The sequence below is a fragment of the Lethenteron reissneri genome, chromosome 3 (assembly GCF_015708825.2).
Source record: "Lethenteron reissneri isolate LAM-NWPU_2019-01 chromosome 3, ASM1570882v1, whole genome shotgun sequence".
NCBI classification, from domain to species: domain Eukaryota; kingdom Metazoa; phylum Chordata; class Hyperoartia; order Petromyzontiformes; family Petromyzontidae; genus Lethenteron; species Lethenteron reissneri.
The window spans coordinates 10,044,281-10,067,915 of NC_083781.1; the positions used below are offsets into that span (position 1 = coordinate 10,044,281).

Genomic DNA, 23,635 nt, shown 5'->3' on the forward strand with positions numbered 1-23,635 from the left:
ACATTAGCACAGGGGAGACAAACGTGGCCAGGCGTGGTGTTGACCAAACTACCTCCTCACGTGCCGCCCCCTGCCTTCACAGGTGGTGCTCGCTAACAGCGCTTGCCCCAACAGTCTGTTGAGACTATACGGGGGGGCATCTTTGTATTTGCGCGTGTGCATTTGCGAATGTGTGTGTGCATTTGCGAATGTGTGTGTGCGCGCGCGTTGCCATGCGCACGCTTATATGTATACACACACACACACACGTACGCACACATGCCAGGTAGGTGCAAATTGCGCTAACTGCCTGTTTTTCGCCCGAACTCCCCCAGGGACTGGAATTGATCGAGTCAACGAACCTCAAGTTTTTCACCAAGGAGATGACGGCGGAATTCTACGCGCTCAAGGGGATGTTCTTGGCTCAGATCAACAAGTGAGTAGAATCGCGCGCGGCAATGCTGCCGCGTGCTGCGGAGGAAGAAGAGAAGGGAGGGAGTGGTGTCTGTTACCTCTCAAAGCAAATCGCCCTCTTCTCATTATTAATATTACTTCGCTTGTATCCGTCGGAGAGCCTCGCCCACTCTCAAGAAGACTCCCTTCCAGGGGGGTGCTGCCAAGTCGTTTTCGCTGCAGGGGGTCGATGTTGCTGCTGCTCCTTTCCAATCCTAGTCGCGTAGTTCGCGGGTTATAATTCGTCGGCAGCATTGGGACGTTTGGCCAATAGCCGGTCACGTCGTATGTTTACAGACAGGTGACATCCAGTGGGCGGTGGGGACCAGGCCCGGCGGTTCGAATCTGGCAGGCAGCCCCGGTTAATGCCGCTGTTTGTATGAACCATAAATATCCGGCGTCGGGTTAACATCAATGGCAAAGTCGTGTCTGCACGCGGCATCCCCTAGGTCCGCTCGACCATAAATGAGTACCTGGTGCGTTGTGTCATCGTCAATGCTGGGGGAGACAAAGGGCGTGGTGCTTGCCACACCCCACCCCCTCGTGTCGCGTGACAGCCTCAACAAGCACTCAATTACCACACACGCACCAACTATTTGTAAGGCTGTACGAGAGATATTTCCGTCGCTATTTATTTTGCCAGCCGGCCATAAGAAGTTGTATCTCCTCTCAATACATTTTTGTGATCGTACGCAAAGAGATGCCGGTGTTTGTGTTGCACGCGTGAGCCGAGGAACAGCTGTGGCCACAGTTGCAGCAATACATCTGGACCTGCTATAAAAGTCCTTTGATGTCCCGTCGAAAAAATGATCACGATTCTATTGCCCGAGCAGCTTCATTTTTGGCCACGAGCTTGGTTCTGATTATATTAAGGTAGGCATCGCCTTACATTCCTGTCAGTTGTGTGCGTGTGGTGTGTACGCGTGTGTAAGTGCGTGTGTGTGAGGAGCAGTAGTGTAGCGGTTAGCTTACTGCGCTATGAACCCGGTGACCCGAGTTCGATTCGAAGGATGGGTATGGTACTCGTATATCCGTTAGCAATCGGGTTTGGAAAAGGAATGAGATATGGCAGCAGGGGAAGGAGGCGATGGTGCAGGGGGTTGATGGAGGAATGGATGGAACGTGAGAGTGGATGAGGCTGATAGAAGGGGATGGGCGTGAAGGTGGATGGTACGGTATGAAGTGAGTGCACGCAATGACAGGGTCGATGGGTTCCTAAGCTAAGCGTCGATGAGAGTAGATTGAGGTAGGGGTGGCCAGGCAGTTGGGCTGCCCGGAAGGGCATGGGTGAGGCAGGGTTCAGGGAACAATGGGGTAGGGGCAGTGACTCGGGGTGAGGTCGGGCTCGGGGAACATGGGGGATGGGGTAGTGACGAGAGTGGAGCGGCGATTATCTGAGCCTGTCCCGAGTCTCTCTTAGGTGCTTTTGACAGACCAAATGCCACGTGGCATGAAAGGAACCTTGCTTCTGACGGACCTATTTCGATCTACAGCAGTATCGTTAGCTGAAATTGCAGTTGCATTGTGACTGTAATTTATTACCAGTGGCACATTTATAATTGTAATTGACCCCAGGTTAGCAGTGATTCTGGTGGTAGCGGGGACTTGGTGGTGCAGCAGTAGTTGCACTGCACTACAAACCGATTCCCGGCCATGGCTAACATCATTTGCAATTATCTCAACCGGTTCTGGGCCTGCTCTGTGTCAACCCAGCTCTAAATGAGTACCAGGCACCATGTCGGCAATAACGGGTACTCGTTAACGGCACTTGTCCCGACCGCCTGGGATATTTGCCGCTGTGCGTCTTGTGTTTACGGGCTTGCGGGCCTGCGCGTGAACTTCGGTTGCGAGCGATATGCAAATCTGTTGTTGACCTCCCCTAATTCCACTTGGCATTTAAAGCAGTGGTTCTTAACTTGGGCTGCACGCACTCCCTGGGTGTGCGAGATGCCCTTTTTGGGGGGTACGAGACATGCCAGATTATTTTTGGAAGGTAAATCATCCAAATACAAATTATGCACGGACACATAAGTACAACTACTTATATTCTTGGTTCTTTCGGTAAAGTCACGTTAGAAGGGAAATAATAAAATAATGAAAATTAAACAATCAAATTCTCACGACGTTTCGATTGCAGCACAAGCAATCATCATCAGGTGTGAAAACCACAGCAAGAAAATTTGAAAAAAGTGCCGTTTTTTTTTGTTTGAAAAAAAACGCCACTTTTTTCAATATACTTCACCACGCTGGTCAGTGTGGGTTGGTGAAGCTGGATATAATGTATGAAAAATAGGAATAGGTTTAAGCCTTTCTGGAAATAAAACAGGACGTGTTAAGATGTTCAAACACCAAATAGAAATATTTTGCAAGGAATCAAGTTACTGCATTCACCACACAGTACTTGTGGTGAACATGCAAACAAGATTGAATGGATTTGCTGTACTGCCCTCTGACGCCAACCACGTATCTCTCCCCACAGCCGCCGGTTAGCGTGCTGCGCTACGAACCTGGCGACCCGGGTTCGATTCCCTCTCACGGCCAACATCAGTGACGATTATCTGAACCGGTGCTGGGCCTCCCCTAGGTAGACTCAGCCTCAAATGAGTACCTGGTGCGGTGTGTAAACATCACCACTGGGGAGACAAAGGCGGCCTGGGCGTGGTGTTGGCCATCCACCCCCTCGTGTACCGTTCCGGCCTTCATAGGAGCTCGCTAACAGCACTTGCCCCTACAGTCTGTTAAGGCTACACGGGGGATCTTTGTCTTTTTGTGTGTGGGCATGCGACTGGTGCTGGGCCTCTCCTAGGTCTACTCGGCCATAAATGAGTACCCGGTGCAGTGTGAACGTTCAGCACTGGGCAGTCAGCTGTCCACACCCCCATCCCGCGATAGTATGCCGAGCTGGCGGTAATCTTCGTGTCGGCGTCTAACCGTGCCTCTTGCACCTTCCCCCTGGGCCCACCGTAGATCGGAGGAGGCCAACAAGGCCTTCTCGGCGGCCGTGCAGATGCACGACGTGCTGGTGAAGGCGTGGGCCATGTGGGGCGACTACCTGGAGGCCGTGTTCGTCAAGGAGCGCCAGCTCCACCTGGGCGTCTATGCCATCGCCTGCTACCTGCACGCCTGCCGTCACCAGAACGAGCACAAGTCCCGCAAGTACCTGGCCAAGGTGAGCTTTGATTTGTTTTTTTCTTCTTGGTTCTTTCGGTAAAGTCACGTAGAAGGGAGGTAATAAAATAATAAAAATAAAACATAACAACGCAAGCAGCCGTCCTCAGGTGAAGACCAGGTCTGTCGGGGAGACAGATCTGGTGCGCATGCTTGTGTGTGTGCGTTACTTGGTGGGTGGAGTGGTAGTGCAGTGGTTAATCTGCAGTGCTACGAACCTGGCGACCAGAGTTCGATTTCCAATCACGGGCAATACCAGTGACCAGTATCTGAACTACTCCTGAGCCACCTCTAGGTCGACTCGGCCTCAAAGGAGTACCTGGTGCAGTGTGTAAACATCGTCACTAGGGAGATAAAGGTGGCCGGCCGTGGTGCCTGGGCAGCCACCCCTTCGTGTGCTGTGCTCGCAAACAGCACTTGCCCCAAAAGTCTATGAAGGCTATAAGAGGATCTTTATCTTTGGGCGTGCTACTTGTGACGATCAACAAAATGCTGAAATAGAAAAAAATTGGTACGTTTTGTTGACGTGACAAACCTTACTTATTGGCCACGGTGGCGAGATGTTAACTACCTCACCTGGTATACAGGAGGTCGTGGGTTTGATCCTGATGCCTGTATTTTGGGAGTTTGCACGTTCTCCCTGTGGTTGTGTGGATTTTTCTCTGGGTCCTCTGGTTTTCCCTCCACATTTAAAATAAACTTGCTGCTATAAATGTCCACGTGATAGGCCACTTCGTTGAGCTATCATTTGTGATAACCACGTCGCTTCTGAAAAAGAGCTATATATCTCAGTGGGCCTTACCTGGTAAAATAAAATGGTTTATTTAGTATAAATAGGGTGTATGACACATGTACGCGATCTCTAACCCAAGGACACCTTTTCACGAGCGAGGATATGGGATCGGAGGTTTGGTGAGGGTCAGAAGGCATGCGGTGTGGGCGTTGTGCTAAGTGAAGGTGGGGAGGGACGACTACAAACAGGGTTGGGTTAATAGCGGAACATGAAAGGAGATGTTTGGGTGCAGCGAGGCCGAGGCAAGGCGAGGGCAGGCAGCGTTTGCAGTCGGGCTGCGGGAATTCCCAAGACGTGTGTCGTAAACAATCAAACATTCACTGCTTGGGTAAGCCAGCCTGGTGAAGTATGGTCACACGGACCCCCATGATGGTGTGGGTTGAGAGGCACTACATCCAGCAGTCGATTGACAAAGAGTTGTTATTTATTTGTTCGTCATCGTACCAATAAAATGTGGCAAAATACACATCAGGCCTCGAAATGCAATCGCATGGCAGCATCCCAAAATAAATAATTGTTTTCACTCTCGCATCCACCCACCTTGACAGTTCTTCTGTTACAGCTAAATGCCGTTCCTAGACTTTGCCAAATCCAGATTGTGTTTAAAGAACCCTAAAGCTTTTACAGCTGCTGCTGTGCCAGTGGAGTGTGTCACAAGTGCCAGGGGAATGCGTCGAGGTGCCGTGTGAACCGGAGAGGCAAGTTAGCGCTAAACCGTGGATGACACCTGCCAACTCTTGCGAGCTGCGAATATTAATCCCTTTTGCGTGCCCCGGAATGCGACACACAAACCCGGCTCTCGGCCGCGCAAAATCTGCGGCGGCGTGAGAGGTGAGTTGTGCAGGGACTGCGGCGATTTTTGTTTTGCCTTTTTGCCGAAAGATATCGGCTTGCCGTTATCAACCCGATCTACCAATTCTCAGTTTAACACGTAGGCTTTCGCGACCAAAATGATCCATAATAAAGGTTTTTAGGGTGATATAGCGTAAATAATAATGTGTCGTCAAAAACTGCCACCACCCGACACGGCCAAATTAGTAAGGTTTTTCACGTAAACAAAACATGCCAGTTAGTTACTAGTTCAGCACACCGGTGTGTTGGAGAGTGAACCCACAACATTTACAATTCGAGTACGACGTTTCACCTGTAATTACAACCAGCGTCAATCATGCGACAGCCAGAATTGTGGAGAAATCCTCCCGTCTCGGTCTTACATAGAGGCCGGGGTCAATACGATGTCATCACAGTGAGCCAGTCAGGTGTGAATACCAGAGGGGGGTGGGTTAATGTAGTCTTATCAATTGCAGTGGCTATCTATTATTTGTTGGGTTATTCACAGTTAATCAACAGATGTATGGACATCATGTTTGTACATTCTGCTGTTTTGGGCCCCAAATTCTGTAGCCGGCACAGCTTTTGTTGTCTCTCTCCATCTCTGTCTGTCCTCTGCAGCCCATAAAGCACTCGGTTCTTTCAGCCCGGCCCTTGATGTTGGTCCTGGGTCTGTCTCGCCCCTGCAGTCCATGCACTCTGCTATTCAGTAGTGAGTTTGCCGGTCTATAACACAGCCATTCAGTATTAAGAGTGGCAGTCTGTGCACTCTACCATTCAGTAGTGAGTTGGCCGGTCTCTAACACTGCCATTCAGTATTAAGAGTGGCAGTCCGTGCACTCTGCCATTCAGTAGTGAGTTTGCTGGTCTATAACACAGCCATTCAGCATTAAGAGTGACAGTCCGTGCACTCTGCCATTCAGTAGTGCGTCTGCCGGTCTCTAACACTGCCATTCAGTATTAAGAGTGGCAGTCCGTGCACTCTGCCATTCAGTAGTGAGTTTGCCGGTCTATATCACTGCCATTTAGTATTAAGAGTGACAGTCCGTGCACTCTGCCATTCAATAGTGAGTTTGGGGTCTCTCTGCCATTCAGTATTAAGAGTGGCAGTCCATGCACTCTGCCATTCAGTAGTGAGTTTGCCACTTTGCCACTCTGCTACTTGGTGAACTCTGACATTGAGTTTACCAGTCGCTGCACTCTCGCAGTAAGGGCTCTCACTGTCACCAATTTCCCTCGTTTGTTCCGCGTGCCGTGGATGGTATGTGCACAGGTCATTGAAAACATCGTTATGGTTATAATAATAGGAATCCCATCACTGCGATCATTCCTTAATGGACAGGCTGTTATCTATCCCTCTCCGGGTGAAGGCCTCCTAATGGCACCACATCGGCGTTGTTGGTTGTTTGACCGTGCTTTGCTTACGCTGGTCAGTGCGGATTGTTGAAGGGAAGGGGGGGGAGTCGGTGGAAGCTGAGGACCAGTTCTGTTATCAAACTGATCTTAGCCGTGACCGGGAAGCGTAACAGCGGAGTGGTTGCGTCGACAGCGCTGTGCTACACGCGCTGAGCCACGATCCCGGGGACCCGAGTACGGTTCGTGGCCACGGCTACACGGCTAGCGTCAGTGGCACGAGATGTATCTGAACTAGTCCTTGGTCATTCTATATTCAACTAAACTATTTTAGTTTTTCCAGGCGAGGCCCACTGAGCTATGTCGCTTTTATTACCGAAGCGACCCAGCCACAAATGATAGGTCAGCTGAGGGCTAGAAACGCATTAGTAGTGACAAGCGTAAATGAGAGAGCATGGCGACATGGTTTCCTGGAGTCTCGCTCGGACTCGATTGTCTGCCGGCGGTCAGTCGGCTATGCTCAGCCCGATGGGGAAGGGGAGCCGGACGCCAGACAGACGAGCCCCCCCAGAATTGAGGCAGCCGGCAGATCCTAACCCGAATTAAACAGTGTAAAACTATGAAGCGGTTTTTATTTTACCAGGCTAAGCTGTGTAGGTCTTTTTCAGAAGCGACCTGGTCGCAAATGATAGCTCAGCGAGAGTGACTGATCATGTGGAAATTTATAGCAGCCAAATACTCTCAACGTGCATTGATTCTTAATGTGGAGGGAAAAAGAGGAGCACCGGGAGAAAAATCCACACGACAACGGGTCGAGAAAACATGCAAACTCCAAATGTACAGGTGTCAGGGTCGGGATTGGGATTGAACCCATGACCTCCTTATACCAGGCCAGGTAGTTGACATCTCGTCACCGTGGCGCATTTCACCCGCCAACCACCCACCCACCACTCTCTCCAAAGATTGTCGTTGTATGTAAACTCTGAGCCGCAACAAACGTTCAGACAGGTGTTTTGAGACACACCGGAGTGCACACCTTTCGTCTCGGGTATCCGTTGACGCGCCGTGCACGCGGCGTTCGCTATAAATCTGTCACCGGCGGAGTAATCGCATGAATCAGGTGGGCCGGAGCGCCGCTTGCGGTGAGCCCGGCACGAGCGGTTGGCGAGCAGGAATGTAGACCCTTGCCTTAACGAGCCGGCGCTGTTGACACGAGGACCGGCGGTGCTGCGAGGGCCGAAGAGTTGAAGGTGTGACCTCTGCAATTGCTTGCCCGTGTGACCACTCAGGAAAAGGGCCTCCGCGAGAGAAACCTCTGACAGGGAAGCTATTTCGGTCCACTCCTCAACGTTGGCCAGACGTGTTGGAAGAGTTGGGGTGTACCCACACTGAACCCCACCACCCATGACCTGCCGATGGACTAACTATGTGTGGAGGCGGTGGAGGGGAGGGCATTTAAGAAACTTGTCCCCCGTTTTTCAACTTGCTGTTGCGCCGGGTAATGGGTTCCAACCAGCGACCACCTGGATTGCAAGTCCCAGCGCGCTGACCGTCACAGCACTGCAGCGGCTCCCATGGGCGAATACTGTACCTACTTTTTGTAAACGAAAAAAATCTGCTCGTTTTCCTATTAAATTACAACTGTGCTCCCGTTGCCTTGAGACACAGACATTTCCATTCAGACCTTTGCAGCAAGCAGCTTATTCCGCCGCGCGTCAAAACACGCTCGCTGAAAATGACGTCGGAGAACGACTGTCGAGGTCGTGCCAGCGAGCTTCTCATCCAATCACACTGCTGGCACGCGGTGGCAGAGTGTGGTTGGCATGGGCCCTGGTGTCGGGATTGAAATGGGCACCCTTTCCCTTCCACATCCAGTTCCCACCCACCCTTCTTCGGAGGCCTGGGCTGAATTCCATCCCGTCGGCCCTGGTGCCTGCACACTCGGGAGCTATGCCCCTGGGGGCATTTATGAGTTGCCTGTTCATTAAACCTGGTTTTGGGTCGTTATCAGCATTGAAGTTTTTATAGTGTATTTTGTCGCAACAAGGTTAAGAGCTCAAAAGTGACCTGGGTCGCACAAGATTACAAAAGCGCGACTATTAAAACACGTTTCAGCAACAAAGAAAATATAAAATGGAAGCAAATACACCCAGTGGAAAGAGAACCCAAAACAACCGTGTCACAGTAACAAATGAGAAAACGGTTGCACAAACGATCAATTATATTTGTGGTGATTGTTGCACTCGCATGTAAACTGACGACGATTATGCCTCTAATAACAGTTGTGACAAAGCTTGTTCATTTTTTTGTTATTATTATGCGAATTCATCCCAGGAAAGCCTCGCAGGCTCTCATAACTTTTTCAGGTTGGGGTGGAGGCTGGGTGGCAATGTTTGCAACGGATAATTCGAAATGGAGTAATTCGCGGGTACATATAAAAATGTAACATCGTTAGACTGTTGTCGCCCCACGTGCCGGCAGTTCTGGCTCTGCCAACCAGAGCCTTGCCTGCCCGCCTCTGCAGTCCCATTCTCTCCTCTCAGCCATAAGTGTGCCGGTGGCGTACGGATGTGCGCGTGTGTGCGCGTGGCTGTCGCGAGCGTACTGATCGACCGGGACATTGACCGTCGGCCCCGGCGTGTTACGTGGCGGGGGCGGTGCAGGTGCTGTGGCTGCTGAGCTTCGACGACGAGAAGAACACGCTGGCGGAGGCGGTCGACAAGTACTGCGTCGGCGTCCCTCCCATCCAGTGGGTGGCGTGGATCCCACAGCTCCTCACCTGCCTGGTGTGCAGCGAGGGGAAGCTGCTGCTCAACCTCATCAGCACGGTAAGCGGTCGCGTGGAGACACGGAAAACGTCCGCGAGAGTTTTGCTTGTGGAGTTGTTCTCGTTTGGCTCGTCTGCCCAGGAAAGCCTCGACTCTTCTTTCGCGAGGGTTCCGCCAGGTTTTTTTTTTGTTCGCGATACGACGGGCGGGCGGGCGATGTCGCTACACGTGTAATCCCAGTTAAATAATTTTGCGGGTAGTATTTCACATTTTTGGGATGTTTTGGTCCAAGACCGGTTCCATTGTGTGGTTTTGTTTATAGCTATGGGGAGGAAACCCGCGAATGCGGAGGAAACCACCCTCCACGCTAAACAGGGGGAGAACGTACAAACTCAATACAGATTGACACCCCAGTCGGAAATTGAACCCAGGTCCTTTTCACTGTGAGGCAAGAACGTTACCACTGTGCCGCCGTGCTGCCTTAATTATTTTTCTTCTAGTCCCTTCCGCAGCAATGCACATTCATAGCACATACTATCCACACTTCTGCTGAATCTCTCCTCGGTTCGACTCGGACGGAATTGAGTAACCTGGTGCATCGCGTAAAAATGGCAGCGCTATGGAGACAAAGGCGGTCGTGCATGGTTGAGGCAACGCCACTTCTTCTTGTGACGTTCTGTTGCCGGCCTTGATAGGTGCTCGTTAAATAAGCACTATTGCCTTCAGTCGAAGAGGATCTGTGTAATGTGTTCTCTTGCCAAGAATTCCAGCGGTTGGCAAAACAGCTAATGGAACGGGCTAGTGGTGGTTTTGGAGGTGGGATTTTATGTCTGTAAATAACAAAGCCAAGATCCTGTGGTGAATAAAGGAGTTGTTGACGATTCGACAGCGCTCCGTTACAACTCTCAAGAATGTACTTTTCTGGTCCCAATACAGTTTCTCCTTGCACTAATTATATTTCTTAAATTATTTTTTTTTCATGTAATAGGTGTGAGCTTTTGTGCATCTATATTGTGGGCAGCTATGACTTAGAGGTTAGTGCGTTGTGCTCTGAACCCCGTGACCCGATTCCCTGCTCGTGACCAGTAACGGTGATGAGTGTCTGTGTCTGAACCCGGCCCCGGGCACTCCTCTCAGTCAGCTCAATCTTAAACGAATACCTGGTGCGATGTGTAAAACTAAATCGGCACTGGGGAGACAAAGGTGGCTAGGCGTGGTGTTTTACACCTACCCCCACGTGTAGGGCTTTGTGCTCGCTAACAGCACTTGCCCCAACAGTCTGTTAAAGTCTATACAGGAATCTTTATACAGTGTATACATAGTGTGTGTGTATATATAGTGGTGTTGGATGCATTGCTTACACGTGATGCATTTGTGATGTGCACGTGGTGTGCTCTACCCTACGGCGGCAGTATCTGTGGTATAGCCCTCGGATCGCCAGTTCTGGCCAGTTCGTACTCTGCCAAACGTTTAAAAGCCGTTGCGAATTCCAATATTTATTTTTTACATTTTCCTCACCAGCGATACGAGCGCAATTCCCCCCCCCCCCCGCCGCCGTATGAGTTACCGAAAGTAATGTATCCCCTCCCGCTTTTTAATCGCCCCAGTTACGTGTACAAGGTTGGAGAAAGCGTAAGCGTGCCAAAATTAATTTGGTTGGGGATAGCGGCTGGGAATTGATGTGAACCGTCTTTGCCGTGTCTGGTGGGCGTAGAGGTTTGGTGGAGAGAGAGGTTTGGTGGGGGGGGGAATTATTTGCAGACCATGATTATGGGCATTAACAATTAAGCTGTTTACACCATTGGTACCTCATTTGCCAGTAAAAAATATGATAGTTGGTTTTTTACCCTTTTATCTGGAAACAAAACTGACACTTTTTTTTACAAGGAGTCATGTTTGCATAGACCACAATACCGGCAGTCATAATGCAAATAAAAAACATAACTCTTTTGGCGTCATCTGGTACAACCCATGTGAGACTAGCCTCTTAAGGAAAGCTGTCTCGGGTGAGGACCAATAAACTTCAAGGACAGTGCATACATTATCAGAGTTATGTTTTTTGTTTGCATTATGACTGCAGGTATTGTGGTCTATGCAAACATGACTCCTTGTAAAAAAAAGGTGTCAGTTTTGTTGCCAGATAAAAGGGTAAAAACCCAATTATCAATTAAGCTGTTATTGGATGTGATGCACACATCACCGGTTCTTTGGGACGTTGCACTTAGCGAGATTTAACGAGACAATTAAATAAATCTTACAAGCTTCCTCTCTTGGTATGCAACCTAAAATGAAGGAAGGTTACTTTCCGTAGTCCTGCGCTACACAGCTATGCTGGCGTGGTTTCATCGTTATCCGGTTCGCAAGATCTTTTGAGGGATGGAGACCGCTTAGAGACATTTTCATCCAGCAGTGGATTAATCGTGACGTTTTTACTGTTGCAGGTATCTCTTTCGTTCTGTTTGTGACTAGTGCCGCTGTGTTGTGTTGCCAGCTGTGTGTGTCTTTGGATATTTGGAGTTTTGATTGAAATGCCCGAGGCCCATGTAGATCACAAATGGCTTTGCCAGTTTAATCATCAGCTTTAATTGTTCATTTAATGGCAACTGATCTGGAGCCAGCATACATTTCTTTCTAAATCGATCTTGTACCACATCTGATGAGAAAAGATACAATGAGGATCATCTCACAACATTTACGGGGTATTAAAAGACACGGTGCTTGCGGAAATGTTCAATTGAACGTTAAGTGAGCCGCACGTACATCAGCTCGGTAGAGACATTAGTGCAACCACCTTTGCCACTGCAGACTAAACTCTAGGCCTATCTTAGCTGTGCAGTATACTGAGTATGCCACAATAAATGTCAACACAATACCGGGAACAGGGTCCTGTTCGAATCAATTCCTGCGACATGAACACGTGTTGCCAATTCCTGAATTGTTTGGGTAAAATACCGTCAGTCCGGGAATTGGGACAGGTGGCAACTCCCGAAAGAGGTTGTAGGACGGGGGAGGTGGTGGGTGTTATTGGAGAGGCCATTCGTTGAAGGCAGAGGAGAAAAGCTTTTAAGCCCAGACATCAAGAGTACAGTGCATCAGGGCTACATGGTCGTCAGAGGGACGGTCCAGCAAAATCCATTGTTGTACAGTACCGATATGCTCCATAGTTTCTTCTCCCCATCTTCAGCAACGAGCACACTGTGGATGAGACGAAACAGTCTGCTTGTCCGAGTCCTCAACACGGTTAACATGATTTGATTAGGGGACGGAAACAAATGATTGCGAAGGACCGAATAAAATGGCAAACGACTGTGTCGGCCGAAGCATTCAGAGCGACAGCCGAGGCAGCGGAAACGCAACATCAGCTGAGCAAATGGAAAACAGCGCGGCGTGGTGGTTTGCGCTTTGCACGATTTTCACGTGCGTGGATTTGCCACAATTACGCGCGCGTCTCCACCGCATAGCCCCGCGTGCGTGTGTGCGTGCGTGCGCGTGTGTGTGTGCGTGCGTGCGTGCGTGTGTGTGCGTGCGTGCGTGCGTGCGCGCGCGCGCGCGTGTGCGCGTGTGTGCGTGCGTGTGTGCGCGCGCGCGTAATGAGCCCCCTTCGTAATGGGTCTCGCGGAGTGTGCCCAGGAAGCGCCGAGGGCATCCTTGCTCTTAACCTTCTTTTACCGTTTTCTCGTTTCTTAAGGTAAGCCGTTATTGATTAATGTTTTTGTCCGCCTCATTACGTGCTCCCGCAGTGGGGGGGGGGTGCGTGGGGGGGGTGTGTAAGGAGTGGTACGGGTGGTAACGCGCGCGGTCGGGTGGCGTGTGTTGTTGTTGTTGTCTTTAAATGGGAAAAACAAAGGGACAAAGTTGTGTGCCGTGTTCAACAGAATAGATTGTGGGATTTACCGTTCTCGCGGAAAACATCCGCGCTGATTGCGTGGGGCAGTTCAGAAGTTCGAATCTCCAACCCCCTTTTGTCAAACTTCTGCTGGTAAAAGGCCTCCTCTATCTCCATCCCCGTGGGAGTGGTTTGACCGTACTTCACGCCGTGCGGATATCACTCGGCGCGGATGCGAGCCCAGGGATGGCAGTCGAATTTGAGTCGTCAGATTCAACGGCACCACCGCTCCACCAATTTGAAATACACGGCTATGCAGCCTACAGGCCAGATTTCCCACTCGTTAATGGTGGTGTTGTTGGTGATGATGTTGGTGGTAATGCTGCTCATAATTAGAATGCTAAAAAATAATTCGTGCATAACTGCAGCTAATGATTATTATTTTTCTGATGATGATGATCCTTTTGATGATGAAATTGTGGTTGTATTTGAAACTCAGTGAGGCTTTAGATAAAATAAAGGCCATTATCGTCATTATTATGATTATAACAGCTATGCTCACTTGAGTAAATTTACCCCAATCGTCTGTGTGGCTTAATGGGGGATCCTTGATTCTAGACTTGAAGCTTTCGTGACTGCAAGGAATCATATTCTTAGGTGTTTTCGGTAAAGTCACGTAGGTAAAACATCAAATTATTTTTTATTAATTTTGATGTTTTACCTACGTGACTTTACCGAAAACACCTAAGAATATGGGGGATCCTTGCCTTGTTTGTGGGGAGTGTTAGCGTAGTGGTCGACGCACTGCGCTACGCACTTAGCAACCCCACCCACCTTCCCCACGTTCGATTACCGCTCACGGCTAACATCGGTGGCAAATCAGCACGCGGGAGGAAAATTGTGGCCGGGTGTGATCATGGCCATGCCATGCCCTCGTGCACTGCTCTGGATTTCAATAGGCGCTCACTAACAACATCACCTTGCCCCACCAGCCCGGTTGTAGGGTATACGGGTGGGGCGGGGGGGGGGTACTTTTGCCTCTTGTGTGTGACGTTGCCCAGCAATATCGGAATTTATTTTTTTTACACCGGAGAAATCCGATGTGCTATAAAGATCTTTTTCACAAATGGCCCAATATGTTGAACTGCATTATTATTTCGGAGCACGCCACCCGCCGCTCACACTGCAGTGACGCTCACAGCGTGCAGCCAGCACACCACTCGCAGCTTCGAGCATGACATTTCTTACATTTCAACTGTGCTTTTTTTTCTCCCGTCACATCACTCCTACCCTGTCCCATTACCCACCCCTCTTCTCATCTTCTCAGACACGGTCTTTTGTTGAATCAATCGCGGGTGACTTTTTGGTCCCTGTAATAGGCCCGGGTATAAATACAAAAAAATTGTAGGAGCAAACAAATTGTGCTCAATTGGGTCCCAGCCTGCCCCGCTCTCCCTGCCCCCCTCTCACCCCCCCCACCGCTCCCCACCCCACCCCTTCTTCCCCACGCCTTCCACCCTCACTCCCCCGTGGCTGCAAGCCACGAGGTGATCAGAGTGATTTATATTGAGCGCGGCGACACTGCCGTTGACGGGTCACGTCGGGAAACGCGTGCCGGTCTTGGCCCGGATTCGCCAGTGGAAAAGGGAGTATTGCAGAGCTCCCACAGCCCCAGGGAGGGTGACGTGGTGGCGCCACTCAGGCACACTGGGATTATCGCTTGCAGGCCGGCCACGCTGCGCACCGCTCGATCAGAAGACATCCGCCGCGTTGGCTGGCTTACACGATTCGTTCGGCTGATTAAAAGGAAGATGCAATCAAAAACGCACTTGGGCGCTTGTTTTATGACATCATCAAAACACGGTCGCTGCTTCACCGCAGTTGTGTAAATAAATGAATGAAAACGCCCTGATAAGGTTATCGTTCAAAATCCCGGCTCCTGTCTACAAGACAGTGCCGCAAGACGTTTTGGGTTTGAAATGTCCTCTTCCGCGCCCTCTACTCCATATAGACGAGCATCGTTGAGTGGCTCCCACCGTCTAACATTCTTATAACAAAAGATAATTAACCTGAGCGGGGACCCCCCCTGTCTAGAAGCCAATTACGTTGTCCCAGAGTGATCTCGCACGCTCCTGCAATGTTACAAATCACCCGGTACCTGCTCACCAGCTGATTTCATCGCTCCAGCTTTTCGGTGGCCGTACCCTCAGGCGCATGTTCCATTCCTTGACTGCCATTCCGTCGTTATTCTTGACCATCTGACAATCGATTAGCACGGTTGGCTACTTGCGGTGCGAAAGAAGTTCTACGTACGTATATCATCCCTTCCAGCGACGCATTCATGCTGTAAACACAACAACAACAACAACCGCCATTCGCCACTAAGTGGCGGTAACGTCACCACGGCGCTTGTGCCAGGATATGTGCATGTAACGGCCGTAAACACACATGCTTCTGTCTTTTACAATTTAAAATTAGGTTTATTCCAGCCCCGTGTGTGTGTGTTCTCTAAAGTATGAAATACTTCCGAGGACAAACGCACGTTGCGAAAAAATTGTGGATAGTGCGTTTGTGTGTTTGTCCATTGTTTGAGTTCTCCTGGGGTTTCAATCGAAATGGTTATTCTGACTCGGGTCATAATGCCCTTTTTACTTTAACACAATCAGCAATATTGTTGTGCAATAGACGATAAAAAAAATGTGTTTTCGTGGATGTCGTTGTTTGTCTAGATTTTCTAGGTGTTTGCGTATCTAGCGGGGCCGTCGCACGTGTGCGATGTGTTTTTGGCGGCGGCGTTTGTCGTTAATTTGTGTTACTTTCTCGGCGATCTGTGCGTCGTCTTTATACCTGTGTTGACCGCTTACTCGAGATGCCACAAAACGCTGAAAGGGAATGGAGAAAAAAATCTTCACTCGCAGAGCTTCCTCGTGCAACTTAATCACTTCCAGACAAATTATTTGCTGATGCTGCTGCTGCGTCAGCGGCGGTGCACAGGCAAAAATAATAAATCTCTACATATTCGTCAATAGCACCGTGCAGCCTTCATTGTAAACATATTTAATAGGCGATGATTGGGGCAATGGCCCCTTCGGCCAGACAAGCAATAACAGCAGTGACATTACCGCCCTAATTGGGCATGTAATATCACGACGTGGTGGCTGGCTCGCTACGAAAGCCTCTTTTATTTGCGTCAGTCACCCCTAGCAGCATTTCGATCAACAGAAGCGTAACAATGACCACATTACTCTTCACCAACAGCAACAAGATGGAAGGTGCCCTCGTGAGCTTCAAGATGTTCTCAAAAGAGGGCGCCGCAATTTGCACGTCGCTCCGATTCATTTTTAATGAGCTTTTGTTGTTGTTGTTCGCGCTTGGAAAGAAACCTGAGAGCACTCGGTGAAAAGCCACCACCTGTTTTGACAAGCGAACAACACTCACGTTCTGCGAAGCGCTAATACCATGACCGTCCCCCCCCCCCACCTCTGACACCTACCTGAAATAGCTCCCAGTCCAAGACGCCTAGGCGGGCATGAAAAAGGAGGCCATAAAATACCCTGAGAAGCTCTGTAGAGCTTCCTCTGGTGCAGGCCTCTTCCGCCATCGGTTACAAGAGCGAGCAATTGCAGGGCTGCACCTCCACCTCTGTCATTATTTTGACCAACGGCCTTAAAGGATCTCTGCCGAAACTGTTAGCAGAAGCGGGACCTGCAGGCACCACCCGACGACGTCATTGGCATAGCTGCCCCCCTTGCCCCCCCCCCTGCCCCCCCCCCCCGCCCCACCGGAGAAGGAAATGACGGTGGCGCGTCAGAGTAAACCCGCTGCGTTGCGTCTCAATGAACCTGTCTTCCCCCTCCCCCCACCGCGCGCGTGCGAACACACTTCAGAGGGGAACGTTGATTACGCGATGCGTGCGTTAAGGGATGAGTGCGTCAGTGCCCCGCGCAACTCGTGAATGTTAAAAGTTCAACCCTTTTGCCCGAGTTAGTCTCGCTAATTGAAGTTGGGGAGGGGGTGGGGATAGGGGGGGCGGGGCACCCTTGGATAAACGCCTCTGTCTCACTTGCGCTAGCTCGGAATGTACGTACGTATGTGTATATACGTCGGACTTCTTTCGCACCATACGTAGCCAACCGTGCCAATCGGAGGTGCGGGGAAAGGAGAACAAACCAAATGCAAAAAATCGTGAAACACCGACGCACACCTTCAAGTCCACCTCTTGAGATCCTTGTTTCGATTGCGTGTTTGAAGAACCCATAGTTAAAGTTGGGTGCTCGGATGCGGCAAATAGGTGGTCTCGGTCTGGTCACCAACGAACGCACAACAAAAGAACGTCGTGTTCAATTTCACTGAGCTTGGATGATTCCACCTCTTGAGAATCAAGAAAAACGTTTACTTCATTGGCATGTGACCAACCATCGTCTTTTTTGTTGTTGTTCCTAGTCTGGATAAAAGGCTGATTTGAAGTGATTTCAGAAGCAGCTGGATGACATCATCCCGGGCCATTCCCTGATACGTGGTGGTGCACTGCTGCCTGTTAGAGATTAGAGTGGAATTTTCCTTCATCCCATGGCACGATGCTGACTACCATTTGAATGTAATTGTGCTTCATTAGGTACTCCCTGACATCGCCTGACGTGCATGCAAACGTACGAGTGTGTATGTGAGAAAGGGTAGTAGGTGCTCGCTAACAGAACTTGCTCCAACAGTCTGTTAAGGCTATGCGGGGGATCTTTGTCTTTGAAGGGGTGGTAGAGTAGCGATTAGCATACTGCGCCTCCGAACCTGGCGACCCGAGTTCGATTCCCGCTCACGCCCCACACCAGTGACGATTATCTGAACAGCCTCAAACATCGCCACTTGTTAGACAAAGGCGGCCGGGTGTGGTGCTTGGCCACCCACCGCCCTGTGTGCCGTGCCGGCCTTCATAGGTTCTTGCTAACACCACTTGCCCCAACAAGGCTATATGGGGGGGGTCTTTGTCTTTGATGGGGTGGTATTGGAGAGCGGTCGTGTAGTGCATGGTGCACTGCGCTATCAACCTTGTGGCCCAAGTTGATTAAATTCCTGCTCGCGACCAATAAAAGTGTCGAATATTGGTCCTGGGCCACGCCTAGGTCAACTGAGCCATAAATGAGTGCCATGTAGACTGTTGTTAAAATCAGCACAGAGGAGAGAAAGGTGGCCATGCGCGGCATTGGCCACCCACCTCTTCATAGGTGATCGCTAACAGCGCTTGCCCCAACAGTCTGTGTAGAGGCTCTGTGAGGGATCTTAGTCTTTGCGCATCAGTTGTTGGGTGTGTGTATGAGAGAGAGTGTGTGTGCGTTATTTCCATAACACCTGGGCCTGTCCTGTACCGACCTTAATAGGTGCTCGCGAACATCAAGTTCCTCAACAGTCTGTGAAGGCTAGATGGATGACCTCTGTCTGGTGTGTGTGTGTGTGTGTGCAGGTGGGCCGTGTCTACCCACAGGCAGTCTACTTCCCAATCCGTACGCTCTACCTGACGCTCAAGATCGAACAGCGGGAGCGCTACAAGAGTGGCGAGGTCCTGGCTGGTGGTGCTGCCGGTGGGGCCGGCGGTGGCGGTGGCGGCGGCGGCGGTGGCGGTGGTGGCGGTGGCACCGCCGACTCGCGCCGCACCACGCCAGCTGGTGCCGGAGCTCCGGGCTCAAAGCCTGGGGCGGGTGCTGCTTCCGTGTCGGGGATCGTGGCCTCTGTGTCATCGTCGCATGTAGCGTCCGGCTCGCCCGGACCAGGAGGAGGAGGCACACAGGAGCAGGCAGGCACCGGCATCGGTAAGTCTCATCAACCTCATCATCAACTGCAACATCGTCGTTGTCATCATCACGAATGTCTTCTCAATTGTAAACTTGATCATTAACTTTGTCTTCCTATCATCGACAGCATCATGACAGTGAATGTCTTTGTCATTATCATCATCAACATTGCGCGAGTTTGTACTGGGGTTTGTGCTGTTATTTGGTGGTGGTGGTAGTGGTTGGTGGTTGAAAATGTGGCCGTCCCAACAGGCAGCGGTGAAGGAAAGACAATTAGACCAGCTCCGTTCTCATTACGTCTCATCAGTACAGTGTGTTAAAATGTTCGCTAGTGGTCCTGTGCCTCCTGGGAGCCCATATATGGAGAGGTCTTACTTCTACACCACGGGGACTCCCATTTCACACTCGCCTAAAGGTAACAACAATTCACAACTTACGCTTAATGCAAATTGCGAAAAGAAAAAAAAAACATCAAAACAGGCTGGCAACATTTACAGGAAAGTGTTGGAAGTCGAACATCTGAGAGAAATTGGCCACAATCCGGACGATTTAGTCAGAGGCACTGATTGCAATGCAGCCAACCGTGGGAAATTCCATAGCGCTGATGCAAGCTTTGTTGTTCGCTGTGTCCCCTGCACCTCTGGCTTGCCCATAACAACAACAAAAACAACAACAACAACGGACCGCTTTGGACGTGACCGGCGCTCGGCTCGGCTCAGTCGGGAGTCAGCAGGTGCCCGGCTCCAGCCCGGACCCGGGCCCGATCCGAGCGACGGCACCGATGTGGCGCTGCAGCCGCATCATGCACATGCAGCGCGAGCTGCACCCTACGCTGCTGTCCTCACTCGAGGGCATTGTCGACCAGATGGTGTGGTTCCGTGAGAACTGGCACGAGGAGGTGAGAGGGGAGACGATTTGTCTGTGGGTGTGTGTGAGTGTGTGTGGGCGGGAGCGGTGGTGTAGTGGTTAGCGCGCTGCACTACGAACGTGGCGACCAGGGTTCGATTCCCGCTCACGGCCAACACCAGTGACGATTATCTGAACCGGTCCCGGGCCTCCCCTAGGTCGACTCAGCCTCAAATGAGTACCTGGTGCGGTGTGTAAACATCGCCGCTAGGCGAGACAAAGGCGGTCGGGCGTGGTGCTGGCCACCCACCCCCTCGTGTACCGTTCCGGCCTTCATAGGTGCTCGCTAACAGCACTTGCCCCTACAGTCTGTTAAGGCTATACGGGGGATCTTTGATATTTGTGTGTGTGGGGAGTAGTGACTCAAAGTGCACCTGGCCTGGCACAGGTGCCGTGGTGACGTCACCGTCACTTACTGGCGAATGGCGGCCGTGTTGGTATTGGGGAGTAGTGTAGCGATTATCGTGCTGCGATTAGAACCCGGTGACACGAGTTCGATTCCCGCTCACGGCCAACACCATTGGTCCAGGACCTCCTCTAGGTCGACTCAGCCTCAAATTAGTACCTGGTGTGGTGTTTAAACATCGCCAAGAAGTACACAAAGGGGGTCGGGCGTGGTGTTGACCACCCACCCCCTCGCGTACCGTTCCGCCCTTCATAGGTGCGCTCTAACAGCACTTGCCCCAACAGTCTGTTAAGACTATATGGGGGATCTTTGTCTTTGTGTTGGGAGTCGTGTAGTGGTTAGGCTGAATGTGATATCTTTGTTGTGTGGGGAGTGGTAGTGTAGTGGTTAGCGTGCTGCACTACAAACCTGGCGACTCGGTCCGGGGCCTCCCCTAAGTCGACTCAGCCACAAATTAGTATCTGGTGCAATGCGTAAAATATTGCCACTTGGAAGATAGAGTCAACCATGCGTGGTGTTGACCACCCACCCCCTCGTGTGCCTTGCCGGCCTTCGTAGGAGCTCACTAGTAGCACTTGCCCCAACAGTCTGTTAAGGCTATGAGGGGGATCTTTTGCTTTGTGCAACGAGCAAAGTTGGCACAGTGGGCATCACAGGTGACAGTCATCTCAGTAATTCGACCCACAACACCTGGGCCTGCTTGCATGACCCCCTGCCAGCAGCGAGCCTTCCCAACTTCACTTGGCCTCAAAGCGCACCGATCCTGGCACAAGCGCCGCGGTGGCAATTGGCGGAATTGTCAGCCCACCGAGGCAGTGGTGTCGATTCCTCGTGCTAATATCGGTGGGCAAATGTCCCTGCAGAACGACCACCATGTCTCATTAGCTCCTTATTGTTATGACTCCCGCAACACTGGCGGACACGAGTCCCTGGTGTGGTGCTGTCATGTATTTCATCAGCATTATTGATCAGCGGTCGCCGCGTTAATCGATTTAACAAGGTGGGGGGGGGGGGGGGGGGGGGTGAAAAGTGTTCTGGATTTCATTTTTCCTTTTTACGGTCCCAATTATATTCCGTTCGCGTCGTCGGTGTCATTTGTGAATTGAAATTGGGACCCTCAATTCGTGCGAATTTATGTTTCCATGAAGGAGATCGATTGATCATTACGTCTCTTGGGCACACACGTGCTACGCAAGCTGTGGGTGAGAATATCGTATTAAGCCTCTTTGTTTTTAGCGTTGGTCCCAATTATATTCCACCTGAGTTATCCAAGTCGTGTTGTTGTGAGACAGCCATTTCCGCTGGAAACCCCGCGCCGTCGTAGTGGAACGTCACCCGTGACACAGGGCCTTGGATCACGTGGGGGCCCTGCTGAGATAGGCATTGAAAGTCGCCCTCCTCCCGTGCCGTCTCTCCACTCTTCGTAGCCCGGGGTCTGGGGCGCCGATGCCCTTACCCCCCTGCCTGCACACTCCATCGCTATGCCACTGAACCTTCACCCTCGGTGCCAGAACGGCCCCTAAAGACGGTCACAAATACTTTTAGGGATCCCTTCAATGACTTTGAATCCACTCTCAGTGTTGCGTCTTTTCGCATCTTCGGATATGGATATTTTCATCATTTGTCAATCAAAGTGATTTCGATTTTTTTTTTTAGCCCTCTGAAACAATTGAGTAGAAGGTTGCATCAAATCTTGTTTGTGGCGCACTCACTGGTGGCCAGACAAAGACCTTCTCAGAATCAGAATGTATTTTTCCTGGAGGAATCCAATGAGCTATAAAGTTATTTTTCACACATGTCCAGTCAGGGCACGGGGTCAAAACGTTCCCACAGGTCCCGCTGCAATGTCTAAATCATGGGTGGCCCAAACAGACCAAGAGGCTGGTCGTATCACGCAACAACTCTTCCACAAATGGAACATTAAGGATGATCCACAGTTGGGTACATTTTCTCTGCACCCCCCCACCTCTCCTCCTCTCCCCCACCCTTAAAAATGCTTTCGTTCCCAATCATTGCTCAGTCAACCGGGGCAGTGAACCCAGTCACCTGTTTGCCGGTTGCTATCCCGAGGGCACCTGGTTGATTGCTCGCAAGTGGCCTCTGATTCCCCTCCCCGATGTTTGCATTATATTTAAAACGATTTTTGAAAAATATATCTTTTACCAGGGAATGCACCACTGAGCTATGCAGATCTTTTTCCGAAAGGAACCTGGCTGTCAACGAAGTGGGCGTATCATTGTGTGGACATTTATAGCAGCAACCAAATGCTCTGAACGCACTTTCATTCTAAATGTGGAGGGAAAAACCGGAGGGCCCGGAGAAAAATCCACGCAACCACGGGTAGAGAGACATGCAAACTCCAAATATACAGCAGGCTTCAGGGTAGTTAACATCTCACCACTGCAGCACCATGTATTGGGCTCTTATGTAATTCAAAATTATTACAAATAAAAAAGACATCCACAGTGCAGTGACTTCGGACTCCCAAATTGAACAATCCATCACATCGCGAAATAACGGCATCATTCTACTAGGCCCGCTCTCCGGTGGACTGGGCAGTATTAGAAAAGCTCTTAACAGCTCCTGTATCGGGAGAGAGTGGCTTATAAAAGCATTTCTCATACATAGAGCCGCGAAAACCTACATCAATACAGTGGACAGTATTAGTCGCGCTGCTCGAGAATCCGTCGCATGCCTCACAAACTTAAACCTGGACGTGTAACTTACACGTGCTAGGAGAAGACAACAAGAATTGTGCGCGTATGTGTATGTACGTTGAACTTCTTTCGCACCGTACGTAGCCAGCCGTGCCAATCGGAGGCGCGGTGGTCGCCGACGCGTCACGAACCGCGCGACCATCCTTGCCGAAACGCAGGTGCTCAGGCAGCTGCAGCAGGGCCTGGCCAAGTGCTACTCGGTGGCGTTCGAGACGCGCGGCGGCGTGACGGAGGCGCGCATCACGCCGCACACGCTCAACTTTGTCAAGAAGCTGGTGAGCACGTTCGGCGTGGGCCTCGAGAACGTCTCCAACGTCTCCACCATCTTCTCGAGCGCCGCGTCCGAGTCGCTCGCTCGCCGCGCGCAGGCCACCGCCCAGGACCCCGTCTTCCAGCAGCTCAAGGGGCAGTTCACAACCGGTACGTACGGTGGCGGGCGAGAGATCCCGTGCACTCATGCACTCTCGCGCACTCGCGCTCCCACGCAACGCACGCACCCACACACACACCTCACCATGCAAGCATGCACCTATACACGCACTCACCTACACACACGCCTCAGCATGCAACGCACGCACCTATGCACTCACGCAACCACACACACACCTAACCATGCAAGCACTCACCTATGCACGCACTCACCCATGCACAC

The 23,635-nt window shown here is 51.0% G+C and overlaps 1 protein-coding gene across 4 annotated transcripts in view; it reads left to right on the forward strand.

Annotated features, from left to right (window-relative positions):
* TRRAP (transformation/transcription domain associated protein) overlaps positions 1 to 23,635 on the forward strand; it is a 137,482-nt gene that overhangs the window by 78,657 nt on the left and 35,190 nt on the right. For all 4 annotated transcript variants that reach the window (XM_061557410.1, XM_061557420.1, XM_061557429.1 and 1 more), the window contains 6 exons: positions 315 to 415; positions 3,400 to 3,601; positions 9,241 to 9,405; positions 18,627 to 18,972; positions 19,674 to 19,852; positions 23,142 to 23,403. In XM_061557410.1, the coding sequence (XP_061413394.1) occupies positions 315 to 415; positions 3,400 to 3,601; positions 9,241 to 9,405; positions 18,627 to 18,972; positions 19,674 to 19,852; positions 23,142 to 23,403 (1,255 nt within the window). The remainder of the gene's footprint in view (positions 1 to 314; positions 416 to 3,399; positions 3,602 to 9,240; positions 9,406 to 18,626; positions 18,973 to 19,673; positions 19,853 to 23,141; positions 23,404 to 23,635) is intronic.